The sequence below is a fragment of the Petromyzon marinus genome, chromosome 19 (genome assembly GCF_048934315.1).
Source record: "Petromyzon marinus isolate PM22_M1 ecotype Great Lakes invasive population chromosome 19, UKy_Petmar_22M1.pri1.0, whole genome shotgun sequence".
NCBI lineage: Eukaryota > Metazoa > Chordata > Hyperoartia > Petromyzontiformes > Petromyzontidae > Petromyzon > Petromyzon marinus.
Genome location: NC_133685.1, coordinates 11683100 through 11706009, shown reverse-complemented (window position 1 = coordinate 11706009; position 22910 = coordinate 11683100). Strand labels below are relative to the sequence as shown.

Genomic DNA, 22910 nt, shown 5'->3' with positions numbered 1-22910 from the left:
GCTCAACGGCCTCTGCCGTGACCACGTAACTTTAATATCAGGTCACGGCGCCGCGGTGCATGTCAGCCTCGGGGGTAGGTCGCCCAATTTCCCGGCCGCAGGAAACCATGAAGCTCTACGTGGGGTGTGCGTGCATTCGTGCGGGGGGGCGGCGAGGGGCGCGCCGCGTCGGCGCCGTCACTCCCCGGTGGCGGCGTCACGGCGGTGGGTACGGCCTCGACGGAGCGGCTTCGCTACGGCGGCACCACAATTGTATTTTATAGCTTTATTTTGGTGATTTCTAAAACATATGGTTAAGCCATGTTTCTTGCGGAAGTGCGGAGTTGGCCTGCGGACTTGAACCTAAATTGTCTTATGGTTGTTATTGTTTGTCTTGCATCACACTGGGATTTTTGCACACAGCGTTGTAATACGGTGTTTTTTTCTGGAAGATTTGCTGGTTTATCCAGGATGTTTCTGTTGCGCGTCGTCGCTTTAAGATGTTCTCTGTTCATATTTTGTTTGTTGCGGTTGCACCCGACTCAAGAGCCGCATGGCTCACAAGTCACAGGGCTATACCTAATAAATGAAACTTGAAACTTGAATACATTTTTGCAATTTAAGGCAGTGTTATTGACGACTGTGAGTTTTATGTCGTTTGGGTTTGTGGACCACTGCCAACGATCCAGCATCACCAAATCATGTTTCGTAACAACAATAGATTGTAAAACCAACGTGCGCCCTCTCTGGGTCAGCGTTATGACCCTCAGTTAACTCCGCAATCCATGCCGATTACATGGATGTCATTACTACAGCATAACAAACTTACCGTGCAGCAGTTGGGTCTGGACCTCCTCAGTAACACCGTTTTGCAGAGCTGTAAATGATCGAATTGTGCACGTGCAGTGCGGGCCTTTTTTTCCAACCAACTGTTGTATGGAGTGCTTCTCCACCTCCGTGCGGCTCTTGTGGAGTTATTTGACCTCCACTACGCTGGCCATTGCGGGATAGTGAAGGCTGGGAGAATGGACGTTGGAACATAGTACAGTCCTGGACAACACATTATGAATCTCGGGTGCACATTAATAAATGTGTCCAGATTAACATGAAGGCATTCGCGATCAATATTGTCCGTAGAGGTTTTTTGCCTTAGATATTGCATGAATATAAATGTGTCGTTTAACCCGCCACCACCCGACACAGCAAATTAGTCAGGCGTCCAGTTTGGGAAGGAAGTTGGAACATAGTACAGTCCTGTACAACAAAAACATTCTCCATTGCCCTTTGCTGCGAATGTAGTCCCGCAGCAGCTGAAGACGCCAGTTTAATTATTTATTTATAAACACTGTCCACGCTCAACCCTAGGGGCTTAGCTTCCAGTTAATTTGGTAATATGCAAACTGTAAATTGTTTATACAATCTGTTCAGACTTGTTCAATGAAGGTAATGTAAATCCTACCCAATGAATAGCCAATGGGAATGGCGATAAGTGCTTTGCTATTAAGCCAGTGTGTTGTAGGACGTTAACTTTGGGTTGAAAGGTCTGCTAGAGTGTGAGCTTTGATGTCGATCATCTCTAATGCCAGAAATATTTGTTGTATTGTACTATGCAGGAATGGAAATGGCTGCAAAGACAAAAAAAGTTAAGACAACTCCTGTTATCCGCGAATCTGTACTGGAATCCGCGACTCAAATTATCCGCGGGGGGGGGGGGCTGTAGGGTCCACAGAAACTGTCATTATCCACGGCTTTTCAATTCCTGTATTTCGGAACGGTTTCCAATAAATCTGCCAGTTCTTTTTATTGCAGATAAGTGGAGGAAAATTGCCGATAACCTCACGGATAATAGGATACACGGTATTGGTTCCCCCATATCACCATGGATTAGGGGAGTTCTGTAATGACCAATGTTGGTTTTGGGCTGTGCCATGTCGTAGTTTTGTGCCAAATTATGTTCATGGACTCTCCACCACCCAACACGATTTTTTTTCCCGTTTACAAAGATATTATTTATACGTGCCGCTGTATTGATCAAATTCTGACCAACAAAAAAGCTTAACCACCGGGTGGCTGAAGAGTGGTTAACGACGTTTTCTTTACTTCCACCCTGTGCGATGCCCGCGCGTTTGCAATTGTGCACTTTCAAGTTTTATGTCGGCACATTCTTGACGAAAAATATTTGTTCCCCTCGTGAGATGTTGGCGTTGGATCGATCCGCGTAAAACACACACACACACCACCACCACCCACGGGCATGTTCACCGCAAATGGATGAACTGGTTGGAACGGGCGTGGATTCTGGACGGCAGACACTCGCCCGGGGGGCGGATTTGTGATAGCCAATCGGGTCGCCGCCACACAGCGTGGTTTCCCAAGCCACGTTTTGGGAACCCACCGGTAATCATACACTGCGTGGGTCAGTTGTTTGGTGTTTTGAGTAAGACACAGCTCCAGGTAACCGTCGTTGCTGACTCTTTTGTTCAAATAGCTTGTTGCTCTGTGTGTGTGTTTGCTTTCTGGACATTGTTCGGGTGGGGGGGGAGGGTAATTATGAATACAATTCGATGTAATGCACGTCTTTGTGCAACAATGGAGTGTTGAGATGAATGTCTCACCAATGCAAATGATGTTCTCGGATCGACTTGTAAACGTACCAAAGCGTTGAGCTCACCGTAATCCAGTGTGTTACTATTTCACGTTTAATATTTGTTGAAAGAAAACTGCAATGACGGAGAGAGTCACCTATTTTTTGTTAAAATGTTCCCCCCGTTGTGTTTGTCTCACGTTAATAAACGCTGGGACTATTGTTGTAAACTAAAGTTCTCAACCGCATAACGATTCGTGCGTGAAGGCAACCAACATGTGAATATAACGTCGTTCGGTTCCATATAAGCAAGAGTTTGGAGTAAACGTATCAACTTAGTAATAAACAACACATTGTTTAACATGCACATGCTCTGTGTTGTCTAAATCGCGTGCAGGTCACGTGTATTGTTTAAAACTAGTTCTGATTTGTTTTGCCTTATGGTGTAGAGAGAGGATCGCGTTGGCATCACATTCCACAAAGGCATTCGCTTTTAAAGGGGTTACACAATTGAAGATTGTAAAGCACGCCCATACATGTACCGATAAATGCACATAGACGGTAAATTGGCGTTATAGACATTTCTCACGTTAAGTTTAGGTGGTACTCGGCATGTATTTGGTTGTATTCTTTGGGTCTTTCGGTAAAGTCACGTAGATAGGTTCAAAGACAATAAAAAACTACGATGTTTCGATCGCAACACAAGCCGGTCGTCATCAGGAAAATCAGCAAAATGACCACCGCTTTTGTGTGCGGTCGAAAAGTCGTAGCTTTTTTTTGTTTATTATTTTCTTTGAACGTATCTACGTGACCTTTACCGAAAGACCCAAAGAATATGAATTCCTGCAGTCACGAAAGCTTTAAGTCAAGATATATTTGGTTACTCACGGAAATCGTGCAATGAATATGTAGTCTAGTACTGTGATGCGACTGCTAACCTACGTGGGAATGGACATGCAACGTGTCAAGGTTTCTCTGGCAGTAATTGTACTCGTAAAAAGAATGCAATCTCTCGCACATTGGGCACACGACCAACACCAGTGACGATTATCTGGACCGGTCCTGGGCCCTCGCATCGGTCGACTTGGCCTCAAACGAGTACCTGGTGCGGTGTGTAAAAAAAACCAACAACACATCGCCACTTGGGAGACGGCAGGGCATGGTGCTGTCCACCCAAACCCCTCGTGTGCCGTTCCGACATTCATCGGTGCACGTCAACAGCACTATGCCCCCCAACAGTCTGTTAAGGCTTTCGGGGGTGATATTTCTCTCCGTAACTCTATAGGCATGCAGCAGCAGCAGCAGGGGACCAAGCGGTGGGATGAAGGGCATCCGGCGACGAAACTGCAACTTATGGCGACCGCGCTGACCTGCCCTGTGACCTCACGCCGTCTCGCCGAGCACCTTGACGCGACGGACTCCCTCCGTGGCTTCCGCGAATCCTTCCACGTGCCCCGTATGCGCGACCTGTCCGCCGGTGAGATGGGGCAACCCCAGCAAGGTGCTCGGTTCGTCACCTAACTGCACGCCAAATGCTTTGGCTGTGTGTGACTTATAATCATGTCGCGTCCTTCACCTCTTTTTTTTTAGGGGGGGTGGTGGTGGGGAGGTCAATAAAGTTAGTCTCGCCTGTTTGGGGAAGTCCGTAGCGGGGAAAAGTCAAACGGAGCCAGTGTCATAACAATGTGGACTTTGTACCATTGCATCACTGTCACTAAACGAGACGAACGCTACACCGTGTTATAGCAGGGAAACTGACTTTTTTGTTGTTGTCAACTTTGGTACAGATGCGGTTGTTCGGCAACAAACAAATATGATCAAAAGTCAAGATTCAGGATCGCGATTCAGTTCATGTTTGGATTATTGTGTCTCTTTTTTGCTGGCTCAATTTCTATTCTTTCTCGTTTTGACTCGTATGTACAGTTCGCATTAAATGGAACGGCGTATAATTTCCAAATGATTTGCATGAATTGTCAATGAGCAGGTCTCGCACACACACAATATGCAGTGAGTCTACGGATTGGTTTTAATCCATGACTCGTTACATGCGTAATATTAATATTAACCCTGTCTATAAGATGGGGACTGGGTTAAGCATCTTTCACTAAATCAGGAGTGGCCCACGGCCGCATAACGCCGAGCACATTGAAACGACCCGCAAACGGAATTTACCCGTCACTGCAAGCACACCTTAGCTCTAATAATCTGATATAAGAGGGGAATATTTTCAACTTGGCAACACCACGTTTATAAAATCAGCAAGCTTTGTCACTTCTCTTCACACTTGGTCGTCATGCACAACATTTTTAGGGTCATTGCATGACGCTAAGGTGCGTGTTCATGCCTGGCCCTGCCAAAGGGATTTTAAAAGTCCTATTTAACCCTTGGTAAAGGAACGTTTCCCCACCCCTGCATTAAATAATTAAGCGTCAATCAAAAAAAATATATAATTGCTACAAAAAACATCTGTCCTTGTGTTCCCCCGTGCTAGTGGACAAGTCACTGCTGGAAGGAGACATGGACCAGGAGTGCGTGTACCTGGCGGGAAACTCGCTGGGGCTGATGCCGCGTGCTGTCCGCACTGTTTTGGAGGAGGAGCTGCACAAATGGGCCACCACGTGAGTCTTCTTCCTGCCGTTTTTCATCCAAGTGGGGGCTCTGCCATTCCCCCCCGTGCTCCATCTGTTCCTTTCTTGGGCCACCACATTCACCTTCATGCCACATCCCTCTATATCCTGGCTCACCACTTAGAGCCACCTCTTTCTCTGCTCGCCTCACAGTCTTCACCTTAGTGCAACGAGAGTCGCTCGAATGGGAGTCGCTCGAATAGGAGTCACTCATAGAGCTACATTGAGATCTCCGTAACTTATTGTCGAGAATCTTTTTTTTTAATCCTTGATAAATCTGATGAGCTATGAAGCTCTTTTTCACAGATGTACATTAGTATAGAGTTACATAGCGATCGATAGTTACATAGAGACTCATAGAGTTACATAGAATAACTCTGTTAGTTTGTTCTCCTTTCCCCGCACCTTCGATTAGCACGGTTGGCTACATGCAGTGCGAAAGAAGTGTAACATACATTGTGCTTTCATTTTAATCATCTTGCTTCTGAAGTGATTTTCTTATTTTCTTATGACATGTCTGAGCTGTCGGAGTTACATTTCTTTCAGCTTCTCTGAGATGGGCCCAACTTTCGCCTTCTTCCCTCATCTCTCAGTTTCTGACCCCATCTAAGTCGAGTGATATCTGATAATCATCTTGTCATTCTCATTTCTGTGGTGTACATCAGCTGTTCTTCCCTGGGGTTTAGAGTCCAATATTGCTCACGTGAGTACTTGTCTGAAAATTCCATAACTCTCCGGCTTCTTTCCCAATTGCAATATTTAGAGTTTCACGAAGCCGGTGTGTGCTGCCTTACAGGGGGGTGTATGGACACCATGAAGGTGCCAGGCCCTGGGCTTTGTGCGACGAGATTCTCACTGCCAACATGGCCACAATCGTAGGTATGACAATGCATTGCATGGCTCACACCTTTATATTTTACATAAATTTGCCTTGGCTCATTGAGGTTTGATAATTTTTTGTTCAAAGTATAATGCATAATATAGCATGCATGGACTTGTGACCGCGAACAAAACCAACACTGTATGTTACATTGTTGAGATGCTTTAAGCAATCTAGCACGTTTTACTGTTTGGAGCTGCTGGTATGTAATGGCTAGCACATGGGACAGGATGCTGTATGCTCGGGGTGCGAGTCACAGGACATCCCACAAAATAAAAATCCAAACAGTCCCGGCCACGTTTATCAGCTGCCGCTGAGCACCATATTCACATCCATGCTCAGCAGTAGCCAACAGCACGAGAAGCCCCTCTGCATGTTGCTCGTTAGCCAATCATGCACGGATAGCAGACCCGACACATAGCGCGGGAGACTTGATGACATCACAGCCAACCCAGGCTGTGATTGTCTGTTGGCTGAAGAGCTCAGCTTTGCAGAAATGCCTTGTGAATACATTCATAAAGCGTTGCTTTGTATCTGGCCAAGTTTGAAAATGCGAATCAGTTCTCTCATGCCTTACTCGTAGGTTCCATTGAATGTGCACCGAGATCGCTTTGGCAGCCACGACAAGTGACTGCAACGACACCTGAACAGTTCCCCCCAAGGGTGGCACGTCAATGGGGCACGCTCGTTACCTACCGTGCACGTGCAACCCTACTCCATAGCGCCATCAAAATATGTTGTAAAGTCTCGCTCTAGCTCTGAGCAGCCAAGACTTTTGCACACACGTGGAGGGGGTAGTGAGAGGCAAGTGAATTGGCTGGGTGTGCGAATTCCCAAACGGAAGCCACGGTCACTTTAGTCGTCATGCAGGTAACTGAAAGGGCCGGTAATCGCCGGCCACCTATGAATCTCACGGATTTTGGTGGCAGCTGCTGGCAAAAGCGCCTATTATCTGCGGTTCTGAAATGTGCATAAGTAAACTCGCAACACTAACAGTTGGACGTGGTGACGTTCAGGAGCGGAGGCCCATGAGGTGGCGGTGATGAATGGCCTGTCCATTAACCTGCATCTTCTGATGGTAAGAGCTGCACTGGTTCAGGGTTTAAGGTGGCTTCTAACTTGTAAGTGAGGGTTTATTGGTTTTTGGGGCGGTGAAATGGCCTAGCATCGGCGCGTTCGCCGCTTCTTGAAGAGGGTCAAGGTTTGAATCCATTAACCGCCTGGTTATTACTGCAGGTGCGTTAATAATAAAATATACGCCATCTGCATTAGGGTGGAGGTTAAATATAGCGTGACATCTTTGGCAAAAGTAGGGCATTTAATCAGGTGTCATGATTCACATTTGCTAAATTAGAAATTACCCACAAATACATTGGGGAGCTTTTTGTGTAAGATCGCGTAAATATAGACGTGTCGATAAACCCGCCACCACCCGACACATTTAAGCAATCTAACCCAAAAAAAATTATTATGGATAATATTGGTCGTGAAAGCCGACGTGTTAAACTAATCCATTCAGCAAGTATCGCCCCCTATTGGCAGACCACAGAGCTTGGTCAGTTGTTGGCGCCCTGCTGGCTGCCTTTCCACGTGTCTGGCATCCCATGCCTCCGTTCGAAAACTGTGTACACGTTACAAATTGCGCAGCGTTGCAAATTGGATTAGTGACGCTCCATAAAGTAACGCATAATATTTATATGAACAACGCTGAAAACTATCTTTGTGTGTTTGTGAAGGGAAGTGCCTTCGTTGCTAGCGCAATACGAAGTGACCTTGTACTATTCCAGGCAATGTACCACACAAGTAGGAGATGGAACCTGAATGTGATCCATGCCTCCCCTATGTTGACTTGGCCAAAAAATGTGTGGTTTCAAGGTTATTTGTTTTAATCAGGTGAGAGCTCAAGAGACCAGGATTGCCTTATTTGCAAGAGTGCCATGGGCCACCGAAATTAAAAAGCAAAACAGCACAGCGATAAAGCAAAACAACTGTTACATGCAAAATCGGAAAAATCTCACAAACTTAAATCAATGTATAAAAAAACTTCCCTGTAGCGTAAATTGTTTAGGGTAAAAAAAATTTCGATTGATCATAGCATCATTTCATTTATACTTTTGAAACACTGCACATATATAAGGTGGCTACTATACTAATATGTAAATGGAATAGGATTATTTGAGAAATGCAATTGCAAGTGAGGTTATCAACAAAATGAGAGCTCAGCATCAAATCGTGATTTAGATGTCAGAGTGACCATGAACATTTGTGAAGCGATGGATTTCCAAGTGTTTCGAACATTAACAGAGAAACATGCCCGCTGAGTCTACACTGAGTTTATGGGCATCTGTGCAAGTCTATGGGTCTCTGTGTGTCTACTTGAAGTGATGGATTCCAGATGTTTGGGCCATTATCAGAGCATGAGTGAGAATTGTGTGAGTTTTTTTTTTACCTCGGTGCAGTGCGCTTTAGTGCTGTGAGTAGCTGGTCCCATGTGTTAACATTAGCACTCGGAAGTCAAATGCAGCTGCTGGTTATGGTGGTGGATCCACCACCTCCTCGTGTGTTATGCAGAACCTAACGGATACTCGCCAGCAGTGCTCGCTCCGACCGTCTATAAGGTCACGATTGAGGCATCAGCCTTCTCTTATATTGTGTGATTTCACGTGTGTACCTTTCAGCTGGCATTTTATAAGCCCACTGCACAGCGATACAAGATCATGCTGGAAGCCAAATCGTTCCCATCAGACTATGTGAGTAATCGTTTTCGTTGTATATTAACGATGAGCGCTGTAACAGTGCATTGAACGTGTGCGAACGCAGTTTATTGATTATATATTGGGAGGGCAAGGTGCTTGGCAGGGCCCGTCTCTACTTGTCAGTCCTGCGCCAGGGACAATCTTTACATAGCACGTGTAAACAAGCGCAGCAGCAACGTGTGCCGTGTTTTAACGGTGCCAACAGCACCCGAGGTGGCCAGGAGATGGCAGCGTCATCCCTCATCAGCGCGCATTCTCGTGGTGCTCGGGTTTCCTCCCACATGCCACTCAATGATATTGGTCAAACATCGCCTCAATACAGGAGCCTCTCTGAAGAAAAAGAAGAAGAAAAAAAACCTTGACCCATTAAAGCCTTCGTGAGTAAATAATTGGCGCACTATTATTCCCGTTGTAAGCAATGGGTGGTACCGTTTTCAGTTGCGGCGATTATATTGTGTTGCGTGCTTCACTTCCCCGAAGCACTTTGCTCACCCACCGCATCTCCACCCCCCACCTTCTCACCTCGCCTCCCAAACAGTATGCGATGGAGTCTCAGATTCGACTGCGTGGCCATGACCCAGAGAAGACCATGCTGCAGATATTGCCTCGTCAGGTCAGCAGTCATTGTTGCTGGAGAAACACGTATTGTCCCGTGGGAGGTGGCATTTTGAAGGGGTAAATGTTTTTGCGCGTGTGTGTACGTTGAACTTCCTTCGCACCGTTATGTAGTTAACCGTGCTAATCGGAGGTGCAGGGAAGGACAACAAACTAAACAATAGAAAAGTGAATAAATACAAGAGAATAATTCGAGATTGGAGTCCATTAAATCAGTCCTCCCATCGTTCATGTCATGGGACATTACGAAACCGATAAACAGGATCACAATCGCGGTGATTGCTGCTTTCTAGAAATAATATTTTGCTTGTGTAGTATTTTATTAATTGTTGCCAGCCTGCCCATACGTTTCTGTCCGATGACTTTCTCAAGTTTACAGAACTTGTAAGAGTCGATTTAGGGTTACATGTTGTCTACACATCCATTGGCAGCATGCACACTCGTCTGCCTGCACACCCCTTGCACTGTTGACAAAGCATGTAGACCATTCACCTCACCTCCAATCAACCCTGACCCAACATTTAAATCAATTTCCATGATTCACATTCATGGCTCGATTCTGGAATTTACTTGTTTTTGTTTTCCCCTTCTAATTTTATTACCATATCATTTGTATTGTTTCCCATTTATTCTGTCTCATTTTGTAACATTTTGTTTGCTCAATTGCCTGAATGTAACAGAATATAATTTGAACACCATTTGCATAAATTATAAATAATCGGTTCTCACGCAATGTGATGCTTGTATCACGAACGTAAGATTAGCACGGTTGGCTACTTACGACGCGAAAAGAAGTTCGACATACATGCAATAATATCTTCAGCGAAATCGTCACGTGCCCGCTGCTCACTCGTGTACTTCTTAATGAGCGAACCACCCCATGCACTCTCACCGCAAACTTCCCAACTCCGCTTCCCGCACCTCCTTGCCCGGCTTAGGGGGAGGAGACACTGCGTCCTGAGGATGTGCTGGAGATCCTGGAGAGGGAGGGAGACTCTATCGCCCTGGTCCTCTTCGGTGGCGTGCAGTACTACACGGGACAGCTCTTTGACATGCCCGCCATCACCCATGCTGCACACACCAAGGTGCTCACACATGCACGTGCCTGCGTGCATTGTGAGGAGTGGAACGTGTCACCCTCCCCCACCCCCTCCAGAGATTTTCCAAGTTGTCGCAATTAAGTTTTTGTGGTTCCATCTACGAATTCATTTTTTTTATATATATGTATATATGTTGCGGTGAACGATGGCATCTTGTTGAAGCAGGAAAACTCTGAACCAGTTTAGTGGGCTGTTCAATGCTGTTGGGTAAAACCCCTTGACAAACACTGACAACCCATCCAGTGCAGTACAGAAAAGTTCTACGTAGTGTATTCTACATTTTTGCGGTAGATTGTGTATATTGACACAATGAAGTAACCAGACAAGGCAGTAGCTTAGCGTTGTTGGCATGGGCCCTGGTACAATGAATGAAATTGACCTCCACCGTCTATCCAATTTTTCCCTTCTTGATAACGTAGCGTCTGGGCCCCTCCTGGCCCCTGGGCCCTGGTGCAGTTGCACCGCCTGCACGCTGGATAGCTACGCCAACTGCCAGACACAAGGCTCTGCGCACGAGCATTTCCCGCGGGGTCGCCGTGTGGTTTCCGCGTGTATGTGTTTTGAAATTCTTTCGCACCGTACGTAGCCAACCGTGCTAATCGGAGGTGCGTGGTTGTAAGAGCAGGGCTGCCTGGTGGGGTTTGACCTTGCGCACGCCGTGGGGAACGTGGAGATTTTCTTGCACGAGTGGCAGGTGGACTTCGCCTGCTGGTGCTCGTACAAGGTGAGCGCTCGCCTCGTCCCCCCCACTCGCCGACATCCTGGCTCCTCTCGTATAGTCGCCGTACAGTCGGCAAGCATCAACTCCAGCACAATGCTTAATCCTCTTGTGCATGAATTAATTAAAATCAAGACCAAAGATTTGTTGTGGTTTCATGTGGCTTTAGGAATCAAAGGGAATCCCCGAATGCATGTACAGTATATCTTATTGTTGTCCACCTCGGGATACGGGGAGCAAGAGACTGATGATGATGACCTCGATGGATGTGATGCATGAGTGGGTAAAGGAAAATTCATTATTAAATCGTGAGGATAATTTCTCAAGGGACACCTGGACCTATTAAGCATGCGTCTTTATATGTATAGGCAGGTGCCTGCAGAGATATATTCTCTCTTCAAAGACATGCCTGTCTCTCATAAGGATCAGCTTTTTTTTTATATATAACAGTGTCTGTGTGAAGCTGAACAGATACAATCTTTACTTTGCAAGTTTAACCTGAATGTAACAGATGGAAGATAACTTTAGAACTGTACTGGAAATGTAAGGTAATAATAATCATTCAAATTCCAGTTACAATTACAGGTAAAATCAAGAGGTTTGAGACGAAATACAGTGATAGGGTTAGACAAAGCAGACGAACGTTTAGACCAGGGGTGGGGAACCTTCTTCCTGCCAAGGGCCATTTGGATATTTATATAACATCATTCGCGGGCCATACAAAATTATCAACTTAAAAATTAGCCTGTTATATTTGGTCAAAGATTTAATTAACTCGCCCCTAATGCGATGGCTGGAACTGCTTCTCTTTGGCGAGGCGTGTGATGTTAGCTGGTATTGATGATGTTAGCTGGTGTTGATGATGTTAGCTGGTATTGATGATGTTAGCTGGTGTTGATGATGTTAGCTGGTATTGATGATGTTAGCTGGTGTTGATGATGTTAGCTGGTATTGATGATGTTAGCTGGTGTTGATGATGTTAGCTGGTATTGATGATGTTAGCTGGTGTTGATGATGTTAGCTGGTGTTGATGATGTTAGCTGGTATTGATGATGTTAGCTGGTATTGATGATGTTAGCTGGTATTGATGATGTTAGCTGGTATTGACGATGTTAGCTGGTATTGATGATGTTAGCTGGTATTGATGATGTTAGCTGGTATTGATGATGTTAGCTGGTATTGATGATGTTAGCTGGTATTGACGATGTTAGCTGGTATTGATGATGTTAGCTGGTATTGATGATGTTAGCTGGTATTGATGATGTTAGCTGGTATTGATGATGTTAGCTGGTATTGATGATGTTAGCTGGTATTGATGATGTTAGCTGGTATTGATGATGTTAGCTGGTGTTGATGATGTTAGCTGGTATTGATGATGTTAGCTGGTGTTGATGATGTTAGCTGGTATTGATGATGTTAGCTGGTATTGATAATGTTAGCTGGTATTGATGATGTTAGCTGGTATTGATGATGTTAGCTGGTATTAATGATGTTAGCTGGTATTGACGATGTTGCTACTCGAAACTGCTTGTCCAGGTTTGCTCCTAGATTTATTGAATTTCCAGTCCCGCCTGCGGTTGCCTTGGCAGGGCCAGACCAAATGATTTTGCGGGACTCATACGGCCCGCGGGCCGGACGTTCCCCACCCCTGGTTTAGACGCTTTGAGAATAGACCCCAACAGATGAAAGTCCAATATACTTTTTGTATTTTTTCCCCCTCACAATTATTCGTATTGTGCTCTCGGAGTCATGCTATGAGACGAGGTATCTATTCGGAACTGTGACATAGCTGTGCATCACCCGGTGTGTTTGAAGACGGCTTCCCTCAGAGGTCCCTTGGAGTATGTTTTCCCCTATGTGCCCTGTCACAGAGATTATTGTTTTCTAACAGTGAGGACAAAATGTTAATCCTCAAAGCTGTACATTTAAATTTAAGAAAGTAGTTTAATGTGTTAGCTCGTTTGCGCACTTATTCCTAGCTGTGCTGAGCCTATCAGCTCGCTACACTTGAAGACTTGTTTAAATGATGGGTGTCTGCCCAGATTTGAACCGGGACCTCTCCCCGAGTTGCTCCACCGGTTGACGTTGCAATAAGTGATTGCTTTTTCTTGTTGTTCAGTACTTGAACTCGGGGGCTGGAGGGTTGGCCGGAGCCTTCATTCATGAGAAGCACATGAATACGATCAATCCTGTGTAAGTGTTGCAGACACACACACACACACAGACAAATGTCCCCCAGATAGCCTTATAGAGACTGTTTGAGGCAAGTGATGTTCATGAGCAATTTTCAAAGCTGGCATGATGCACAAAGGGATGGTATGGCCAGCACCATGCCAGGCCACTTTTATGTCCCCGTTACTGATATTCGCATATGGCATGAGAAACTTTTTTCAGGCTGAGTCGACCTCAGGTATACCAAGGTCAGGTTCTAATACCACTTGCCATTGATGTTATCCGTGGCCGAGAATCAAACTCTCGGATATCTGGATTCATAAATCAGCATGTCAACCACTGCACCACCAGTCCCCATGAACTAATGACAACAATAATGCCGTGGTAAAGTATAAGGTTGAGTCAGTGGAGAATACAGAGCATAGTAATTGAAGTAATCATTGACCGCCCAACCCTGTGCTATGAAGAAGGGCCAATGCCTGAAACGTCAGCTATTATATATATTTTGTTCTTTTGAGGCCACACTGTTTTTAACAAACGTGTTCCTCTAATTGCAGGCTCATTGGCTGGTGGGGTCACAAGTATGAGACCCGGATGAAAATGGACAACAGTACATGGCTCAGCACACACGGCCACACGCACGCCAACATGATCACACTCGGCACGCACCTCCATGCCTATCTGTGTCGAAATGCCGGAACACCGTGCAGTTGACACCGAGTGCGGTTGTGCCTCAATATGTCCAACCTCTTTCTTATCTGTGTATCAAGAGTTGCAGCTGAGTGCTGGAGTAAGCGGTTTCCGCATCTCCAACCCACCCATCCTGCTCGTGTGTCCGCTAGAAGCCAGCTTAAAGGTATACATTTACTCTATACACTCAATGGCATCCTGTGTATATTCTAGAATGGGCCATGTGCTCCATAAGAGGTTTTTTTAGGTTAGATCGTGTAAAAATAAATGTCGTTAAACCCGCCACCACCCAAAACGGTTAATTAGTAAGGTTTGTCACGTAAACAAACCATGCCAATTCGTTACTAGTACAGAATACCAGTGTGTTAGAGAGTAAACCCACAACATCTATAATTCGAGTACGATGTTTCACCGGTAATTACAGCCAGCATCATCAGACGATGGCCAGAGTTATGGAGGAATTCTCCTGTTTCGGTCTTAAATTGAGGGGGGTAAATGTGATGTCGTCACTTGTGAGCCAATCTGGTGCGTAGACCAGAGGGGGTGGTGGTTAATGTATGCATATTAATTACAATGCATGTCCATATGCATCTCTATTCACCATGCAGCTTGCTCACGGTCTCAAGGTTATCACTCTGGAGACGGATAACAGCATGCTGTAGTGCTAGTGGCACCACCACTTTGTGCTACGTAGGGGTTTCAATATCCCCCCCCCCCCCCGCTTTGCCCACCACCCCTGCCTTAAATGTAGCCTTTAACAGTCGCAGGTATCAAGTGATGAATCCATTACATACAACATATACGAATTAAACAGCCTTGATTCTTACACAAGGACTGTGGCGCATAACGTGAGCTTAAGAGTCAACATGAATCCACGAATCAATGCATCCCCTGCACCCATAATCTTAAGTGTACATTCGTATTAAATGGAAAAAAATGTCAGACAACAAATGGCTGATCAGACTTATAAATGTGAGGACAGGACCTTCTATCAAGAAGGTCTGCTTCATTCCATCCCAAGTGCCAGCCAAACTTTTTTTTTATTGCGATAAAAACGCGAGCCCGGTACAATACGCCGATCAACATCTGCCAGCCTCGACTGTAATTGGTGCTCACTCGCCGCACGTTCTCTCACAGTCCGAAAGGTAAAACAGGGCCCCGGTTGCCCCCTTGCACTGATTTGTAACCACAGATCTTCGTGGAGGCTAGCATGCCTGCGCTGCGCGCCAAGTCGCGACTGCTCACCGGCTACCTGGAGCTGCTACTGCTCACGCTGTTCGCCGAGAGCCCCAAGGGAGGTGCGAGCGTGCGCCTTATCACGCCCAGCGATCCCGAGCAGCGCGGCTGTCAGCTGTCGCTCTCGTTCTCCATTCCCATCGGCGTCGTTTACCATGAGCTCAAGCGCAGGGGCGTCGTTGTGAGTGGCTCGCGTTCGCTTCGCACACGCGCACTCCGCATACAGCGGGAGCAGCAGCAACAACAACAACATCGACCGCCTTTCACCACCACATGGCTGTTATGTCACCATAGTGCTTGCGCCAGGCTGGGCACATAACTTGAGACCACATAAAGTGTCAAAGGTACACTTGGTAGACGTTTGCGGGACAGGCTCGGGGTGTTATGGGTTAGCGGACTTGAGATGATTGACTTTGTGTACATTCCTTCAAACAAAGACAAAAATATCCTGTATAGCCCGAGTGGCGATGTTTACACGCCACACCAGGTACTCATTTGAGACTTGGTCGACCTAGGGGAGGCCCAGGCCCAGTTCAGACACTCGTCACCAATGTTGGTGGTGAGCGGAAATCGAAGTCGGGTCACCAGTTTTGTGGCGCAGCATGCTAACCGCTGCATTAACGCTCCATTCCTCAAATAATGACAACAACCCCCCGTATAGCCTTTAACAGACTTTTGGGGCAAGTGCTATTAGCGAGCACCTATAAAGGCCGATACGGCATACGAGGGGGTGGGTGGCCAACACCACGCCCGGCCGCCTTTGTCTCCCCAGTGACGATGCTTACACACCACACCAGGCACTCATTTGAGGCTGAGTCGACCTAGGGGAGGCCCAGGACCAGTTCAAATATGTACAATGAAGAATAACTTTAAAAAAATAGCGCTGAGCCAGCAACCGACATTTGCAAGCGATGAGGAAATAATGGGCTTTATGAATGCTTACATTGCCTCGGATGCTTTAATGCTGTCATTGATAATGATGTTGCAATATTGGACATGGTTATATACGATTGAACATGTTAATTCTAGAAATTATAACAATTTTTTTATATATTAATGTTAATAATGTTGATATTGATCATTATAATGATAATAACTAATCTTTTCCCTCTATCCTCAAATCATTATCCTCTGCACCACCTCCCCCCTCCAACCTTTGTCCCCTCTATCCCTGTTGCCTCCGTCCCTCACCCTGATCCCTCACCCCGGTCCCTCCCCGTGTGTCCCTGTGGCCATCCTCCATGTCTACCGGCAGTGTGACATGCGGGAGCCGTTCGTGTTGCGGGTGGCCCCAACTCCGCTCTACAACTCATTTCAAGACGTCTGGCGTTTCGTGCACACCCTGGCAGAAGCACTGAATGCCGTCCAGTAGTCGCGGGTACAAATCTCGCATAGGACCGGGGATATGGGGTTCAAGATAAGTAGCATGCAGTAAATCATAACAAAGTTCACGATCTAGACGATTGCAACCTGTTCTGTAGGTCCAGGAGAAAATCTGGAACCTTGGCAAAATGTAGAACCCGAGTATTATGTAGAGGTAGCAGAAGATACAGTTTATGACTTGGGGCAGTCATTCAAAATGAAACCTTTTCATTGACACTACATGAGCCGTTGATCCAGATTCCAGATAGGAAACTTGCGTAACATTACACAGGGCTAATTTACAATGTTACCGAATTTATAGAGTATAGAAAATCCTGTACACAAGTTGTGGACTTAAGAGTAAGATACTGCCCAAAAAAAACAAATGTTTGATCTTGTTGGTAAGAACCACCACAAGCTGCATGGCCCAGGCTGCCCAATGCGCATTTGAAGATTAACTAATGAACAACATACTTTATAGAGTTGCAGTCAAGCGTGTAATTATAGTGCTCTCGTAATTTCTCCTTATGTATCTCCCATTATAATATGATTCCATCACAGGAGCACTATAATTACACGCTTGACTTGCAACTTTAAAGTCTTTTGTTCAGTAATGAAGCTTCAAACAAAGTTGCCGGGGAGCCCAGGATGTAAGCCTCGGGTTCATATTTTCAAGAAAAAAGCTGTTTCCCTTTTTTAGGGTTAGATGTTCCTTCGAATCAAAATTTCAATTGGAGGAATTTATACATTAATTATAGATAATTTTATATACATAATCAAGATCAAGATGTTGCTGAGGCCAATGCCAATGATGATCAGCTTCACCTCGCCAACGCTTTCCGCCCTCTGCCACGACTACTAAGGTCTGACCTGACAGTCTCCCACCGTCCGCTCTTAGGTATTCTCCTTGGTCACTGGATTCGTGCGAGAAAATAAGTTGCTAGGATATGCAAGTAAGTTAGTTTGATGTCAACAGTCTACCTCTCCCCGCTCCCTTCTGCCTGTTTATGTGAATAATAGCCAAATGTGATACAATGCAATACCGATGTATGAAGCACCTTCATACGATTACATCTCGAGACAAATGAAGGAAAAGTCAATATCTGAAAAGTTTTAAGAAGAGGGAACTTTGTACGTTTTTTTTTGTGCGCAGGAAATGAGGTGGAGAGTGCTGTAGACCCCAGAGAGCATTGAGAGTGCGCTGTAGCCATGTGACTAAAAACTTCGTACACATACAGTCAGGGTTTAGCATGGGGCTTAAACGGGTGTTTGCACATGCTTAATTAAATACGTATTATATTTCATTAAACGAAAACTAAGATAGGCTTAAATTTTGATTTAAAGCTTTCGTGACTGCAGTAATTCATATTCTTAGTTTTTTCGGTAAAGTCACTTTGAAGGGAAGCAACAAAATAATAAAATATTTATAAAACAATAAAAAAATTCTCACGACGTTTCGACCATAACTCAAACGGTCGTCTTCAGGTGTGTTGGTTTGGTCGAAAACGTCGTGAGAATTTTTTATTGTTTTATATATATTTTATTATTTTGTTGTTTCCCTTCAACGTAACTTTACCGAAAAAAACTAAGATTATAAGATAGGCTTTGCGAGACAAAATGAATACATGAAATAGACATGAAATATTGACAGACTGTGAGTTAGCAGAAGTTCCTGTGTGTCGGTGAACCGACTGTTAAAACATCCCGTTACCTCGCGGGAATTAGATGTTGACCGCAAGGGCATATTGTGCTCGGTTAAATAAAGTGGCAGTATTCGTGCAATATTTACCTGAAATCTGATATTCGTGTCATAGTTACAATCTGAGTGTTCGGTTTAAGCCGTGATTGTCACGTGTGAAGTTCAACCAACTGCACCTTTATGGTAACTGTAAATCTTCACTTGTTATATTCGTATTGGTGGTAACTCTAGGTGATGAGTGACCGGCAGCTGTATTGGTGTCAGCGTTAAAGCAGTGAACGGCAGTAGTTCGGTATTTTATCGCGTAATTATGCGTATAACAATTAATGAATTGTCAAGATTAAACGGCACGTTTTGATTCCTGAATCGATGTTGTGTTTTTGTTTGATATTTACCGTATTTGTTTGCATTATTTGGTATGTCCGTATCTCATGTACTCTCTTGTTTGATCAATTAGCCTAAAGGCAACATACAATTTCAATATATTGTAAAGAATCGATTATTACACGCATGATTATATGCACACATGAGCATAAGAATGAATGTAACCAACAGAGTTACGTGACCAACCAAGGCTTAATTTCAGAGCAGAGAGCTGTAGCCAGAGATCAGGCGACACGTGTTTTAAATCGCCTGGTTTGACATTGGAATCGTGTCCCAGATAACATGAGAATCATTGGTAAGATTTAATACCTACTATCATCACCCAGGAATGTCTGTCCTTAACGCTCGTGACGTCACTCCACATCGACCAGCCCCGCTCATTGATATTCATGAGCAGGTGATATCCTCCAAATGGACACCCCCTTCACCCAGCCTCAATAATCATGAACAGGTGACGTCACTCCACATGAAGCACCCTCCCCCCCTCAATAATAATCATGACTAGGTGACGTCACTCCACTTTGAACAGCCCCCCTCAATAATCATTATAAGGTGACGGCCTCTAAATGGACGTCCCTTCATAATAATTAGTGGCTGACGTCACTCCACATGGGGGGCCGAGGCGCCTCCTCCCCCCTCAGTTCATTTCAGTTTATTTATTTTGGTATAGCCCTGTGAGCCATTGGGATCTTGAATCGGGTGCAACCACAACAAACAAAAACACTAACAAGAAAACATCTTAAAGTGACTATGTGACTGTGCAAACAGAAAATCCATGAAAAAAAAAACAGCAAAATATTCCTGAAAAAAGCCCCGTGCACCAACGCTGTGTGCAAAAAATCCCAGTGGGATGCAAGTCAAACAACAACAACCACAAGAAAACTTAGATTAAGGCCATCAGTCTAACTCCGCACTACAACAAAACAAACATGTCCAAACCAAAAAACGTTTCGAAATTACCAAAAAATAAAGCCATAATTGCAACGTAACAGTGATCATAGGGACTGTGACCGAATTTTTACAATAAACTACGTAAATAACATGTAACACCAAATCCTAGAGCCATAGCTGGCTGCATGAGTTACTCCACAACAACAGAAGCATCAGTCGGAGTATCAAATTTTTCAATGCACCTTTAAGATCAGCACGCTAAATCAAAATACAGATAATATTTTGCAGCGTCATCCGGAGCCAAACATTTTATTTTACGCCAATGAATAGCAGTGGCAGCTAGGGGTGTACAACTCCTCTAGAGCAGTTTTGAGAGAAGATCTCATTGGTAGCGATTCAAGTTGCAGTTTATTGGCAACAGCATTCTAGACCTTGGGGGCATCAATAGCAAAAGCCCTTCCTCCAGTTTTTGTACGGCAATAGGGAATGTTAAGCTGGTAAATGAGCGAAGAGGTCAAATTTGTTATTTGAAACAGAGAGGAGATCCAGCAGGTAGTCTGCGGATTTTTTTGTAAGTACATCGTGAATAATTAAGATCTGGTGCACAAGCCGTCGAACATTAAGAGATGTTAAGTTTGACCCAATGTAGAGATCACAGTGGTCAGAATCAGAATCAGAAAGGGTTTTATTCGCCATGTAAGTTCACACCGATACGGAATTTACTTTGGCAGGATGGTGCATACATTCAACATATAGGAATCTAAAATCTTAAATAAGTTTTAAACAAGTCTTACTATAATAAGGGTTAAAAGTCTAACACCAAGGGGCTGAAGTATATAAAATTAAATAAATATCGAATATAAAATAGCTTTAAGATATAATTTAAAAATAAAAAATACAAATAGGGTAACATAGTTAATATCGGCAAGGTGTCGTTATGTAGATCAAATGTTAAAAACAGTGTTAGCCCTTGGCCTTGTTTAACAGGCCAGCAGCAGATGGGAAGAAACTGTTTTTATGGCGTGAGGTTTTGGTCCTGATGGACCGAAGCCTTCTGCCGGAGGGGAGTAGCTGAAACAGAGAGTGTTCAGGGTGGGAGAAATCGGCCATAATCTTCCTCGCTCGCCTCATGGACCTTGTCGTGTGCAGGTCCTCGAGGGTTGGTAGATTGCAGGCAATTACCTTCTCAGCAGAAGGTGAGACCTATATGGGCAGTTCAATGTAAATCTTAAGGCCGAGTGACAGATGGAATCAAGCTTCTTCAGTACAGTACTTGGGGCTGATTTATACACGATGTCACAGTAATCAAGTAGAGGGAGTATGGTAGCTTTCATCAATTCCAAACGGAACATTGGGGGGAAGCAGTGCTTGTGTCGATACAGAAAACCTATTTTTATTTTTGTCTTTTTACCAATATAATCAATGTGATCTTCAAAATTCAGTTTTGAATCCAGGATGACCCCAAGATACTTATAGATCTTGACTTGCTCTATTTGATAATTATTCAAGGAATGTAATTGGGGAAAAATAACTTCCTGCTTTAGTCCTGGTGAGAAGCATAGCACCTTGGTTTTGGAGGTATTCAGGACTAGTTTAAGAGCAACTGGCTGATGTAGTTTGTTGAAATCACCCTGTAGCTTCGTAATCACGTCATCCAGAGAGCGGCCAGCAGTAATCAGTATCGTGTCATCTGCAAAAAGATTTACCCTGGAATAATCCAGGTCAGTGCCCAAGTCATTGACATAAAGAGAGAACAAAAGGGGGCTGAAGATGGAACCCTGTGGAACCCCTTTCGTTATCTTAACACTGGTTCTCCAACCATCTGTGAATACAGCTTGGGTGAGAGAAAAGTGGTTATTTTGTAACAATTTTACTGCGTTTTCGGAAAAACCGAGGCAACTTAGTTTACTAAGCAGGGTGTTGTGGTCTACTGTATCAAAAGCTTTGGACAGGTCTAGAAAAAGACAGGCACAGTACTGCTTATTATCAAGGCTACTGTAAATGTGATTCAGAGAGTCGAATGCAGCAGATGTGGTGCTGTATTTTTTTCGGAACCCAGATTGTTTTAGATGTCGTAGATTGTTGGTGGACAGGAAACTGCTAATTTGGTTGTTCAATAATTTTTCAGAAATTTTCATCAACTGGGACAAAATTTAAATAGGTCGGTAGTTATTTGGATTATCTTTAGGGCCCCCTTTGTGAAGTGGACAGACATAGGAATGTTTCCATTCTAGAGGAACTGATGCTTCTTTGATGGATAGGTTGAAAATATGGGCTATAGGTTTGTATATTATGTGACCAACAGTTAGTAGAGCAAAGACGGGAATACTATCTGCTCCGGTAGAGGAGGACCCTTTGAGGTAGGACAGTTGTTTCAGAACATTACTTTCGTGGATTGGCTGGAAACTAAATTCGTTTAATGTTTGGACAGGGGTGTAGGAATTTGCATGAGCAAGTGTGACTCCCAATACATTATCAAAAAGATTACCAGCTTCAGAAAAATGAAGGTTAAAATTGTCAACTATTTTTTTGGGATCTGAAAAATATTCCCCATTTCGGTTAAGCTTAACGGGTAGATTGTCTGTCGGCGTCAACTCACAACCCTCACTACAAAGGCAGAACCCTCACGTCACGCGATCTCCGGAACGCTGTTGAGACATCAAAGGGGCCGTCCATAAATGACGTCACGCAATTTTGGACGTTTTTTGACCCCCCCTCGTCACACGGTGTCACAAAAAGTCAGCCCCCCCTCAAATATGACGTCACAAAGCTCTGCCCCCCCCCCCCCAAAACACATAAAACATGCTCAAATCGCTTTAAACTATTGCCATTGTAGGGCGTATTTAATGTGGCGCTGCACTCTGATGTTGTAGGCGAAAACATTTATTAAAATGGAGGCGTTGGAAAGCTGAAATTTAGCATAAAATTAACTTGGAAATATTCAACGTCTAACTAAAACTGCAGATGTTCAGAATATTATATTGAAATTATCTTATTATTATCATATATTACAAGTAATTATAACTATAAAAAATACTTGAAACTTTGGAGTAGAATGAGGCAAAATGGAGAGTACAATTATAACGATCACATATTCATTCCACAGAATGAAAAGCCCTGGTAGAATGATTAAAATAAAAATGTTGAATAACTAAATTTATGCTTTTGCATTCTCCGATGGAGAAGCAAAATTATCCTTCATGGAATAAATTAAAGG

General features: G+C 44.4%; 1 protein-coding gene across 2 annotated transcripts; it reads left to right on the top strand.

The window, feature by feature from the left end:
* The first annotated feature begins 2266 nt into the window (after positions 1-2266).
* KYNU (kynureninase) lies at positions 2267-18784 on the top strand. Of its 2 annotated transcripts, none has more exons than XM_032956831.2 (14): positions 2267-2376; positions 3849-4040; positions 5055-5181; positions 5987-6069; positions 7087-7148; positions 8749-8820; positions 9365-9439; positions 10380-10526; positions 11167-11265; positions 13379-13452; positions 13989-14041; positions 14202-14287; positions 15314-15538; positions 16613-18784. In XM_032956831.2, the coding sequence occupies exons 2-14, from the start codon at positions 3851-3853 to the stop codon at positions 16727-16729; spliced, it is 1410 nt and encodes a 469-aa protein (XP_032812722.1). In that variant the 5' UTR covers positions 2267-2376; positions 3849-3850; the 3' UTR covers positions 16730-18784. The 2 variants fall into 2 exon arrangements, with proteins under 2 accessions (XP_032812722.1, XP_032812721.1); XM_032956830.2 differs by having other exon boundaries at positions 2337-2433.
* The last annotated feature ends 4126 nt before the right edge of the window (positions 18785-22910 follow it).

Excerpts from the sequence above, each read along its gene's own strand:
- KYNU (XM_032956831.2), top strand. The coding sequence starts at position 3,851 with ATGCAGCAGCAGCAGCAGGGGACCAAGCGGTGGGATGAAGGGCATCCG. Across the intron at positions 4,041-5,054 it reads TATGCGCGACCTGTCCGCCG|TGGACAAGTCACTGCTGGAA; the intron begins GTGAGATGGGGC and ends CCCCCGTGCTAG. Across the intron at positions 15,539-16,612 it reads TCAAGCGCAGGGGCGTCGTT|TGTGACATGCGGGAGCCGTT; the intron begins GTGAGTGGCTCG and ends GTCTACCGGCAG.